Here is a 13,320-nt window from a genome sequence, read left to right as displayed (position 1 = left end):
CTCTCCGGGTTATTTTCGTTCATACTTTTTGTATGATGCGTTGTTTTTGGCCGACCTCCTGCCCGTAATAGTCCACTTAGTTCATGGACGGCCCCATGTGAACTACTTTATCCCTCTAACGGGTAAGACCGTCTGTAGACGGCCTTTACTTTTGGAGCTCCAGAGCCGCATACGAAATTTGTTTTTAATTGGCAATATCCAAAATGTGTTCAGAACAGATTTCTTGACATTTTGATACTAATATTATAACATTGACCATGCACTCAGAAGTTTTCAAAATCAAAAATTTCGAAAAATTCCGAAAATAATTATTGCGCGAATATTCCCTTTTTTACTTTTGAAGGAAAAGGACATCTAGAACAAAATGATAGACCTAAAAAGTTTTTCTGTGAGTAAATTTTATGCATTATTTTAATTTTGTAATATATTTCAATTGAAAAAATATCTGGGCGGAGCGTTAGACATGAAAAAAGAAAAAGAGAAACTGGACTTTTTGTTATCTGGCGCTCCTCCAGATAATTATTTTTGCATGAAAATCAGAACTTAAGGTTTTTTGTACGTACTTTCATGATAAAATAGTCATCAGCTTGATCGCATCGTTTTTACGGTGCTGCCCGTTAGAGGGTTATACTGATATTTATGTGTATTGTTTATAAACATGCTAATGTTCATGTTTGGGTTTTTAGCCTAACTTTATGTTTTTGGCACAATGCACAGTGGTCCAGGAGACAATTTTAGGCGGAAATTAAGGTTTCTAGCCTAAAATTGAGCTTCCAGACAAAACTTGTGTTCGACAAAGTTGTTGCATGCAGAAAGGCGCTCATTTGTGTGCTATCAAATTTTAGGGTGGTTCTTATTTTCAAAAAAATCGAAAATCTAACTTTTTTATTTCGAAAAATAGAAGTAAACATTGTTCGTCAAAGTTGTAGAGCTGTTAATTTTATGCAATTTAAAAAAAAAATTTTTTGTTGTATCTCTGAAATTGACTGATTTGGAGCCTTTTTCCTGAATCGATTTAGGGTGACTCTTAAAAAAACGGTTTTTTCGTTGTAACTTTTTAATAGCGAAATTCTCGCAAAAGTTGTCTTCAGATGACTTTTAGAACTCTTTAAGACAAAAATTTTGCAGCATAGAGCGTGCTTATCTATTGAGCCAATCATGAGTAATTAGCATTTTTATTTATAAAATACGCCTTTTTCAAATGTTGATATCTTTAGTGGGGGCAAACGAAAAAAATATTTTTTGATGGCATTTTAAAGAACATACTTTGCTCTTTACTATATAAACGACTTGAAGATATGTTATTTTTTTATCTCGAATAAATTAAATTTGAAAACATCAAGTTTTACATTTAATTCAACGCTTTTGAATCTATATTTGAACGCAAGTATGAGCTAGCGAGTACTAAATCGCATAAAGATGGGTTTTTTGGTTCAAACATTATTCCAGTGTGACAAAAAATTACCTTTCTTCACTATTTCTTTTATTGAAAACATCGGCAATGCTTCGTTTTTTAGCAACTAGTCTAGGCATCTATGTTTCGTGACTTTTTTGAACAGCGTGATTTTTTACAGAAATACCCATAAAAAATTACTAAATCAAACACTTTTATTGATTTATTTATCTGCCTCAATTGTGGCCTGATTATTGTATGCGGTTGTTTATGTATTAATGTTTGAAACTATTGATTTTCAGTATTTCAATTAATTTGAGATACTGAATGCGCCTCCCATGTACCCCCGATGTAAGACGCTGGTCCAAAAAGTCAGTCATCGTATGCTTGAATCTCAGCTGGGAAAGGTTGTTTGAGTCAATAGGATCACGAAGCTGCTCTCCGATTCCACACAACATTCGCAGTCCGCCGTAGTACGTCATGAATTTGTCATCGTTAACTGAATGATCGACCGACCACGTGAAAATGAGCACAGTGAGTTTGTAGACTTTTTAATAAAAATAGTTCTGTGAGTAGTAAGTGGTGAGATTTTGATTCCTTGATTGAAAAGTAGACCCGGAGCCAACTCTGAGAGCCTTCGTGCTTTTCACAGCTAGCCTGAAAAGAGGTCGTGAGAGCCCAGCCCCTACGCGGTTCCCGGTAGTTCGACCAGGAACTTGGGGTGGATTCAGCAGATGCCCCTCTGGCGTCAGCAATACCAATTGGCAACAACTTTTTTGTCTCTTAAAAACGGCTGCCAATGTTTCCAGAATTGGAGTTTTCTCCTTCTAGCTAGGTTTGCTTATCCGCTAATCCCCAATTGTTCTGTAAGGCCTGAACGAATGGTTTCTCTGCGGTATTTGACATCTTTAGCACTTTTCAAGTAAATAAGCGCATAAACAACCGCATACAATAATCAGGCCACAATTGAAGCAGATAAATAAATCAATAAAAGTGTTTGATAATTCTGATAATTTTGGAATTTTTATGGGTATTTCTGTAAAAAATCACGCTGTTCAAAAAAGTCACGAAACATAGATGCCTAGACTAGTTGCTAAAAAACGAAGCATTGCCGATGTTTTCAATAAAAGAAATAGTGAAGAAAGGTAATTTTTTGTCACACTGGAATAATGTTTGAACCAAAAAACCCATCTTTATGCGATTTAGTACTCGCTAGCTCATACTTGCGTTCAAATATAGATTCAAAAGCGTTGAATTATATGTAAAACTTGATGTTTTCAAATTTAATTTATTCGAGATAAAAAAATAACATATCTTCAAGTCGTTTATATAGTAAAGAGCAAAGTATGTTCTTTAAAATGCCATCAAAAAATATTTTTTTCGTTTGCCCCCACTAAAGATATCAACATTTGAAAAAGGCGTATTTTATAAATAAAAATGCTAATTACTCATGATTGGCTCAATAGATAAGCACGCTCTATGCTGCAAAATTTTTGTCTTAAAGAGTTCTAAAAGTCATCTGAAGACAACTTTTGCGAGAATTTCGCTATTAAAAAGTTACAACGAAAAAACCGTTTTTTTAAGAGTCACCCTAAATCGATTCAGGAAAAAGGCTCCAAATCAGTCAATTTCAGAGATACAACAAAAATTTTTTTTTTAAATTGCATAAAATTAACAGCTCTACAACTTTGACGAACAATGTTTACTTCTATTTTTCGAAATAAAAAAGTTAGATTTTCGATTTTTTTGAAAATAAGAACCACCCTAAAATTTGATAGCACACAAATGAGCGCCTTTCTGCATGCAACAACTTTGTCGAACACAAGTTTTGTCTGGAAGCTCAATTTTAGGCTAGAAACCTTAATTTCCGCCTAAAATTGTCTCCTGGACCACTGTGCAATGTCACCCCCTAGAAGGGGTGAGATTAGGCCAAAGTTCATGCACTTCCAGTAAAATTAGGTTTCATTGTTACTAAACCATCTCTACGGTAGTTGTTAATTGAACAATTTAATATATATTGACAGGTTTGCAATCAACTTAGTTCCTAAATTGTGTGTATACTGAGCTAAAGAACAAAAATATATGCTTTTTTGGCAGTATCTCGCCCCGGATGACGGTACCGTCTGTGCGAACACTGCCGCACTATGGGGCAGAACCCGAAAAAGCTCGGACAAAACCTCAAAAATTTTATTTGAGATATTCCGTCAAACCTAATATTCTGCGTATAGTAGACATAGAAACTATAAGAAATATGCATAAATTGTTTTAATAAGTGTTTTTTCAATAGGCATTAAAGAAGGTGAAACACAGTGTAAAAAAAATTTGGAAAATGAAAAAATAAATATCGTTTAATCTTTTAGCATCTAGCTACCATGCTGCTTAAAATTCTATACTTTTAAAAGACAATTCACATTAAAGGGATTATAAACTAATAGTTTAGGTGATATTAAGACAGATTTTTTACTAGTAGGTTTTGTTCTGACGAAGTGCTGTAGAACAAAAAAAATTGTTATTTTTGTCAATTTTCAATAGTGTGTAGAAAAGGATTTCCACAGATTTCCGCTCTGACACTACCATCAAATCAACATTCAAGGTGTTAACTAGTAATAAGCAAAAAATTAGCTGCTACTAGTTGCGATGTTCGGAGATATTCAAGTTTTGCGAATGCATGTTTTTCGGTATTTTCGGCTACAAAGTAGTAAATGCGCGCGCCAGTGCGAAGTTCATTCCTGCTGTACGTTGAATAGTCATGCTTGTGTAAATAAGACACAACTTTATTATCGTTATGAGATACATTGGAGTCGATAAGGGGCATTTAGGACATTGGAAAGGCGACCACTTAACAGCTATATCCCAATTAGCTCTCTTTCAAGTCAAATTGGCAGTAGAATATGTTCGGATAGACTTTCAACTCGATTGAACTAGCATCCATTTTGTTTATTTTGAGTCGAATATGTTGACACGTGTTTGCAGGAAGGTTTGAAGGTCCATTATATGGTTCACAATGCCATTAGCGGACCCTCTCCATGCAAAATACACTAGAATTCATTTAATGGACTCGGTCGTTATTCTATTGTAAACTACAAGGGTCCATGAAAGGAAAATGGACATTTCAATCTGTTTTAAAAAATATGTAAAATTTAAAGATTTGCAGTATAAATTGTTATATTTAGGCTTATTCGAAAGTTACTAATATTGTAAGTGCCATCGGTTGGGTGCTTAGCGTTACGAGTTCAAAATAATTTATAGAAAGGTCCACAAATGGTTGATATACCCTATACCAGAATAATATTACTAAATTACTCTTGATATACAGATTGTGATAATTTGTATAGGAGGTCGTCTGACTACCAATTTTTACTGCATTCTGATAAAAAGGTGTTTGGATATTTAAAATATTTATAACTTGATTCCCGTAAGTCCTACAATTTTGGTATGTTCAGTAACTTTACGTAACTTTACAGGACAAACAACTTTTCTGAAGACACAATATTTCTAAAGTCATTATTTAAAAAGTTAGACTTCAACGCCATCTATAGGAATGAAAATAAAACTACTTAAAATTTACAAAAAGATGCGAAATTTTATAACAAACAATGTTGCTGAAGACAATAAAGCTCTACGAAGCATATGAAAGAAGTTATGAGGTTTTGTCCGAGCGCCGGCTCAATCTGCCCCACTGTGTGCCGTGGAAAAAGGCGAGCTCTTTGCCACTCACTGCCACTCACACATTTCAAGAATTCTTTTAACACTTCTATTGCTTCGGAAATGCAGACTGCCTCTGCAATCAGAGATACTTCATGTGATGCAATCAACTTGAATATATTCCATATAAATGATCAACCGCGGTCAAAAAGTTCAAATATTCGTTCGCTGCTGGATCTGACGGAATTCTTTCTTGTGTTCTGAAGAAATGTGCTGCAGCTATTGTTCGCCCACTGTCGTTGTTATTCGAAACTTCTCTCCGACAGAATGTATTCCCTGAATCATTGAAAAAATCTATCATGTTTCCCGTGCACAATAAAGGAGATAAGAGGAACGTGGAAAACTATCGGGGTATCACATCACTTTATGCCTGCTCGAAAGTGCAGTTCGCAGTACTTATCCGTTGATTAGCATGGATATTTCCCTAGAAGATCAGTTGCCACTAATCTAACCCAGTTTGTCTCGTTCTGCCCAAACGTCATGGAGGAAAATGCGCAAGTGGATGTTATATATACAGACTTAAAAGCTGCCTTGGATCGTGTTGATCACGCGATATTGTTGAATCGTATGAAGAAACTTGGAATTTCTGTTGCTATTATCAGATGGATGAGGTCTTATCTCATTGACCGTAGTTTATGCGTCAAAATCGGTTCGGTAGAATCGGAACTGTTTTGTAATCTATCAGGGGTTCCACAAGGAAGCAACTTGGGCCCTTTGGTTTTCACACTATTCATCAACGAGCTCTCTATACTGCTACCTGCTGGATGTCGTCTGTTTTACACGGACGATGTTAAGATATGCCTGCCAATAAAAACCACACTTGACTGTTTGAGATTGCAGCAGCTGGTTGACCTATTTGAGGCGTGGTGTACGAATAATTTGTTAACAATCAGTGTAAACAAATGCAGTGTTATGTTGTTTTACCGCAAACTGAACCCGATTACCTTTAATTACTCTATTCTGGGTCATACGCTGCAACGGGTTAATCATATTCGTGACCAGGGAGTGAATCTGGACTGTGCTCTCACCTTTCGTTTGCACTTTGAAGAGATTATCTCAAAAGCTAACAGGCAACTTCGATCCGTTTTGTCTTCGTTCGCTATACTGCGCATTGGTACGATCATTACTTCCCCCGTAGCCCCCCGTAGAGATCACTATCTAGGTTTATTTATTTTCCTAGATCTACTGACCTCTATTACTTTCCTTCAGTTGGGTCACCCCAGTGAAATAGTACTTTCTACGAAAAGATTTTCCATAAAATGATACATCCCGCGTAAGGTTTTTCGCGAAATGGTATTCTGCGAAACTCTATATTCCGCTTTATGGTCAGCCGAGAATTGGTGTTCCGCAAAATGGTCTTCGGCGAAATGGTTTTTAATGATGGCGAATATTTAAATGCTATCCGCTTTATTTTATCAGGAAAATTTGTATAATAAAACATCCATGAGCTCCTTAGAAACTTGCAAAATTCGAGATTGTGATAAAGGTCATCCGAGATTCAGGATTTATGTACAGGTACCAGGTATCAGCAGGCTCGAGCAGCACGTTCCTCACAATCATGTGGAAGATTTGTGCCTTGCCCATCTTGCCCGTGTCATCATTTACCTGATGAGGATGGGAAGGAAAACAGGAGGAATATGAAGAGGTGGATGAGGAATTTGGACAAACACAAACATATATATATACCGAGAGATTTTTGTACCCCCGAGGGGATACTGCAATCCTTGGTAGTTCAGTTATCAAAAGTACACCCCCTGGGGGGTATACTCAGGATAAATAAGAGCTTATAGCTCAATACCGCTTTCGGTAAGAAACATCAAAATGTCTCGTAATTTTAGTTTCCTAAAATCCGATTCATTTAAGACGTAGGATCCAAAGATCCTATGACGCAATTGTGCTACTGCAGGACAGTTGCAAATTACGTGATATGGTGTACCGTAGTCGGATTCACATAAATTACAATGAAACGATTCAGCTCGCTGAATCGTAGCCATATGATAATTTAGTCTGCAGTGACCAGTCAGTGATCTGACAAGAATACTGCAATTTACCTTCGAGTGTTTCGCAAAGAAATTTCGCAACCTTCTCACAAGGCTTAACAATGAAACTTTTCGTTTGACGACAAGTTTCAAGATTTTCCCAATAACGTACATGTTCAGATGAAAACCAAGATCGAATCTTTTGTTTTATCTAACATGCCGCAATTGGTAAAGCAGGTTCCGGTCCGAAAACCGACTTTTCTGCTCCAGATCTTGCTAGTTCATCAGCCCATTCATTTCCGGTTATACCAGAATGGCCAGGAACCCAAACCAGATGAACGGCATTTAGAATGCTTAGTTCTTCTAATTGGGTGTGGTAGGGGATGACTGTTTTAGATTTAGAATTAGCCGCACAAAGGGCTTTTATAGCGGCTTGACTGTCAGAACAGAAGTAGATAATCTTGCCTATCAGTTCTTTCTGAAGTGCAAACTGAGCTCCGCACATAATTGCAAAGATTTCAGCTTGAAAAACGGTGCAGTAACTACCCAACGAATAGGATTCCTCCAATTCCAGCTCACGGCAGTAAACACCAGTACCCGCGCGACCTTCGTACAAGGAACCATCGGTATAACAGACCACATAGTCGGAAATTTTCCTTTCCATGTAGCCTGACATCCAATCCTCTCTAGGAGGAAAGTCACTTGAGAAAGTCCTATACGGGAAAGTACGCATGAGCGTTACATCGCTAGGAGCAAGGGCAAACTTGTCCTCAGCAACAATTTGCGACCACAATCAAGTATGACCAGTGGAACCGTCCACAGACTGCCAAAGGCCAATCGCGTGTAGTCGATAAGCGCATATTAGTGCCTCTTGCTTCAGGTGGAAGTGTAGAGGTTTAATATTGAAAATAGCTTCTAGGGCGGCAATAGGAGTTGTAGTAAATGCACCAGACATTGCCATTAAACACATCCTTTGAAGATGGTTTAGCTTTGTCTGGACAGTCACAACTTCCCCTCTCTGCCACCATACAACACAACCATACGCCAGTATTGGTCTGACAACGACCGTGTATAACCAGTGTATGTATTTGGGTTTAAGCCCCCAAGAGTTGCCAATTGCTCGTCTACATTGCCCAAAGGCCATGCACGCTTGTTTAATACGGAAATCAATATTTGTGGACCAGTCAAGCTTGGAGTTGAGAATCAACCCACTTCGTTCACAACATCAACATCCGAATCGTAAAAGCACAGAGCGCGAGCTCCATTGGTATTTCTACGACTTGAAAATAAGACGATAGATGTTTTGCTCGGATTTACCAAAGTGCAGTTTCTCGGCACCACGTTTCCACGACGCGTAGTGCCTGCTGCATTAAGTTAAATAATGTGCTTATGCACTTTCCAACTACTAGGATGAGATAGTCATCCGCAAAACCATATGACGGATAGCCTAGACCATTGAGTTTCCTCAGTAGGCCATCCGTCACAAGGTCATAAAAGAGGCGAGAGAACGCCACCTTGTGGACATCCACAAACACTTTGCTTCCAAATGCTTGCTTGCCGTAAGGACGAAAAAAGCATTCGGTTACTAAGCATTTGTTCTATCCACTTTATGATTATTGAAGGCACATTATGATAACGAGCAGCCTCCAAAATGGAAGCGAAAGATACGTTATTAAACGCGCCTTCAATATCCAAAAAAGGTCCTAAGCAAGATTCCTTTTGTGAAAAAGCAACCTCGATTTTATCCACCACATCATGTAATAAAGTGGTTGTAGACTTGCCACTTTGATAAGCATGTTGTGCTTAGCAGAGGAACTTCTACAAAGCTTGTTTCGCGGATGTGGTGATCAACAATCCGCTCAAGTGATTTAAGCAAGAAAGACGTTAGACTGATTGGTCTAAAACTTTTTGCTTTCTCGTATGTCGCGCGTCCACCTTAGGAATAAACTTAATGGTTATTTCACGCCATTGAGTTGGGATGTACCCAATAGCAACACTACACACAAACATCCTTCTCAGAATGTGTTTGAAGTACTTGAATCCTTTCTGCAGTAGGATAGGGTATATTCCATCTGTTCCAGGAGATTTGTACGGAGAGAAGCTGTTCACGGCCCACTCAATCGCTTCAGTTGTGACAAGTCTCCGAGCAAAAGCCCATGAGTCTAAGCCACCTAAAACGATTTCTGGATCGTTTCGAACTTCAGGTTCCACACAGCCCGGAAAGTGACTATAAAAGAGATATATAAAATATAAAAGGATTTCATTGTCATTCGAACAGTATTCACCGTTCGAACTTCGAATGTTATTAACCTGATAATCTTTCGATTTTGACAGTATTTTATTAAGTCGACTTGCCTCGCCGAAACTGGAAACGTTGCTACATAACCTGTGCCAGCTCGTGCGTGCTGAAGATCGTAGAGCCTTTGCATAGGCTTTCCGGGCCTGCTTGAAAGGCTCCACGCCATTCCTACGACATCTATTCCAGGCTCTCCTGCATCGTTTCTTTAGTTCCGCGAGATGAGAGTTCCACCATGGTGTTCCTCTAGTCGTTTTAATAGTTTTTAGCGGGCAAGCTACTTCAAAAGATTCCGCAATAAAAGATGTTGTGACATCTACAGCCACATCCAAGTCGATCGATGACTCAATCGTCGGTTCGAATACTTGAAATTTCGTTGTTAGTTCCTCCTCAAAGAGTTCCCAGTCAGAAAATCTCGGATTGCGAAAGGTAGCAGCGTTCAAGGAGACACTCAAATGATCAAAATATATAAAGCAATGATCAGATATTGGTGTCTCATTTGAAACATGCCATTGTGCCAACTCACGACTGATCCTGTTAGAGCAGAGTGTTATATCTAACACTTCCTCTCTACCAGCTCGTATGAAAGTTGGACAATTGCCAAATGTTGAGTATTCCAATGTTGGTACTACTCAAATATTCCATCAAATCAGAGCCTCTCAGATTGATATCCGAGCTGCCCCAAATGATGTGATGGGCATTGGCATCACTGCCTACAATGAGCGGAAGCCCATTAGATTGGCAGTATCTCACCACATTTTTTAAATCGTCGCTGGGAGACGGTTCATCGTGTGGTAAGTATGCAGAACAGTAGACATAGCGCCTATGGACATCATCCACGACGAGTTCTACTGTGACTGCATATCTCGAGTAGTCAACTCAGAGATAAGGCATGCATTTATTGACCTATGCAACAATATGCATGCCCTGGGCATCAAACGAGGATTTGTCATACCAGTCTTGCTGAAAACAGTAATGTTCTGGTTTCCAATATCCGTCGAATGAAAGTACCCCTTGCGAAAATATGGCCCCTGAACCAATGCGATGGTGACAGAGCCATTGCTGCCCGTTTGTGTTGAAGATTTATTTGTGCGACTCTAACTATTTGACTAGCGGAGTATATGCACAAACAATCTCCAACACAGATCAGGCAGCAAATTGTAAGCGAAGCCAATTATGTTGGCCAGAACGCGCTTGGCGTAAAACCCATAAGGGAAATTGGGCAGGACTACTATGCTGTTCCCACGAAACGCAAGGGACAACAAAGATCGACCGTACCAGAGCCCCGCATGGCACAGTAGGGACAAGATGCCCAAAGCACTCCGTACGCGACTGGCATGTTTTCACCCCTCCAGCCATTCAGTCATCGGCACGGAGTTAGACCTTGACTTAGGGGCTCCTGATTTGCCGACTCCCGGTAGGATCAGGTCCCGTGGCTCAATTTTTGCCCAAACGTACAATTCAGCACCTACCACCAAAGGGCGTAACAGCAGATTGTGTAAAACAGACCGATTAAGAGTCTCTCTCTCTCTCTCTCTCTCTCTCTCTCTCTCTCTCTCTCTCTCTCTGTGTGCTAAGCCAGCTAAGAAAATAACTCTTTCCCGGTATGCCCACACCCCGCAGCCGCGCCCTCCGAAAAACCTGCGCCGAACTGCATGATTAGGTAGCCGGAAACCACACGGCGAGTGTTCCACCTTCTCTGTCTGCATACGACAACCAAGGTTGCGTACCACCGGGTGTGCAACTTTGGCTATCGTACCCCAGCCGGCACCTCGTGGAGGTAGAGATAGGAGTTAGAAAACAGAGGTGACATATTTGCACATGTTCACTGATTTGCCAGCCAAAATTCATTCAAATTCAGGATTTATGTACAACACAGTTTAATTTATGGCAATACGAAGTTTTTCGGGCCAGCTAGTGTTTTAATAAAAATTATTTTGTACTTACCAATTACATTGAAAATATACATGTCAAGCAGGCCGGGCTCCGCGGGGTGCAGTGGGGAGGCAATAATGAAAAACTGATGGTTCAAATTACTAAATTGCAAGCATATGTGGGAAACGCAGAAAATAATCACGCTAATAATTTTCGCGTGGGAGTCTAAAAAGGGAGATTCTCCGCAATACTCAGTTTGTAATTTATTTTCGTATTTGTATTATTTGACATCGGTTACCACAAAAAAATCACCCTGTATTTTCCAGTTTCTATGCATAGTGCTAACACATTTAACAAATTAAGCAAAGTTATCATTAATAGAGACATCATTTAATAGATTTAACTTATTTTCCTTTTCAGTACTTTCTGGTGACACACGGATTGAAATGTTTCGAACAGTTCTACCAAGCATAGCTCGATTTGCAGAGGCATTCCCTCCACTCATAGAGGAATGTATTATGTTCCTTTTACAACTTGGACGTATTGCACAGTCACAATCTGCATTAGGTCGGTCGGCGTCACTTCCTACACTTTATCTTGGACCAGAAGCAAAAGTGCGATCTCAAAGTAAACGTTCCCAATACGCGCAGCTGTTAGTTGATGATGTGAAAGAAGCGTACAAAAAGATCATTGATGAATCTGTTCTCCATCCCAAAGTATATTGAATAATTGTCAGGTGGCAGTTTAAACTATTAACTTATTAAACTATCGTTTATTTGCATCAACAAAACATTTGCTTTATTTTTGCTTACTGCACAAAAGAGGTGTAAAATCAATAAAAAAAATCGATCCAAGACTGAGCGTAGTTTTTGTCTAATTTTATTCTTTTTTTCGAATGGCATACTTTTGTTCGTATTTCTAACCCTGTTCTCCCGAGAATAAAGGGCCTTCTAAAAATCCACAAACTTGGTAATAAAATGAGGGAAATTATGTCTGCAGTAGGATCCCCAACCGAAAATGTAGCAAAGTGGCTAGTCAAAGAATTTCAAGTTATGCCAAAGAAGTTTCCCAGCCGATCGGTTGAGAGCATAAGAGACTTCATTGAAAATTTGAATACCTCAGGTACATTAGAGCTGAGGAAATCATGATATCATTTGACGTAACGGCTTTGTTCCCCAGTGTTCCGGTGAACGAAGCCATAACACTTTTAGAAAATTGGCTATTTTTACAATGTAGTGGAAATGAGTGGAGAACAATGGTTAAGGGCTACTAAGATTAACCCAACAAACAAACATTGGCGAAGCTAGAGGGGGTGGGGTGCCAGGCCCCCTCCAACAATTTTCCCATTGTAATTTAAAAACTGCAAAAAAATTCAGTGTATGTGTTCCCACTGGGTAAATGTTTTCTTTTTTGCTAGGTATCGCAAACGCGCCGTTGTCATCGCCGTCAGTAGCCATCATCAGCCTGGTAACCACCCCGACTTATGGTGTTTCCAGCAGTCGCCTCTATTCAACTCGATCTTGGGCCACTCGTCGCCAATTTCCCAGTCTCAGAAGTCGCAAATCACTTTCGACTTGGTCGAGCCATCTTTGCACGTTAAGCTTTTTTGTTCCTGGTGCTAGTGCAGTTATTGAAGCAAACTGTTTTCGTTGCACTGACGTCCGGTATCCTTACGACGTGTCCGGCCGACCGTAACCTACTGACTTTCGCCAGATGACGATGGGAATCTCTCCAAATAGGTTCTGTAGCTCGTGATTCATACGTCTCAAGCATGGAAAACTCGTATGGCTAGCTGGTACCGTCATCGAACGTGTTGGTAGTGTCAATTACAATGTGTTACTGGATGGAAGCAGGCTAAACAGATCACACACCAATCAACTCCGTGCTCGGGGGAACACTAAAGTCGAGGTTCATATGGAAGAAGCTTCGTCGAACCATCACCTGCCGTTGCATATCCTGCTGCAAGAGTTCAAGTTCATGAAGGGACCACTGCAGATCAACCGGTTCCTGCTGCGCCACGTCTACCGCGGGACCGCCCGCTTGTTCCGCTCCGTAGGTCCACTCGGATCCGC

The 13,320-nt window shown here is 39.6% G+C and overlaps 1 protein-coding gene across 2 annotated transcripts in view; it reads left to right on the top strand.

Annotated features, from left to right (window-relative positions):
* Positions 1-12,097, top strand: part of LOC128742811 (integrator complex subunit 2) — a 106,679-nt gene extending 94,582 nt beyond the window's left edge. For both annotated transcript variants that reach the window (XM_053839282.1, XM_053839283.1), the window contains one exon: positions 11,669-12,097. In XM_053839282.1, the coding sequence (XP_053695257.1) occupies positions 11,669-11,973 (305 nt within the window). In that variant the 3' untranslated portion in view covers positions 11,974-12,097. The remainder of the gene's footprint in view (positions 1-11,668) is intronic.
* Positions 12,098-13,320: the final 1,223 nt, after the last annotated feature.

Source organism: Sabethes cyaneus, chromosome 3 (genome assembly GCF_943734655.1).
Source record: "Sabethes cyaneus chromosome 3, idSabCyanKW18_F2, whole genome shotgun sequence".
In the NCBI taxonomy this organism is placed as follows: domain Eukaryota; kingdom Metazoa; phylum Arthropoda; class Insecta; order Diptera; family Culicidae; genus Sabethes; species Sabethes cyaneus.
The sequence above is the reverse complement of the archived record's forward strand: the minus strand, read 5'-3'. Positions and strand labels throughout refer to the sequence as shown.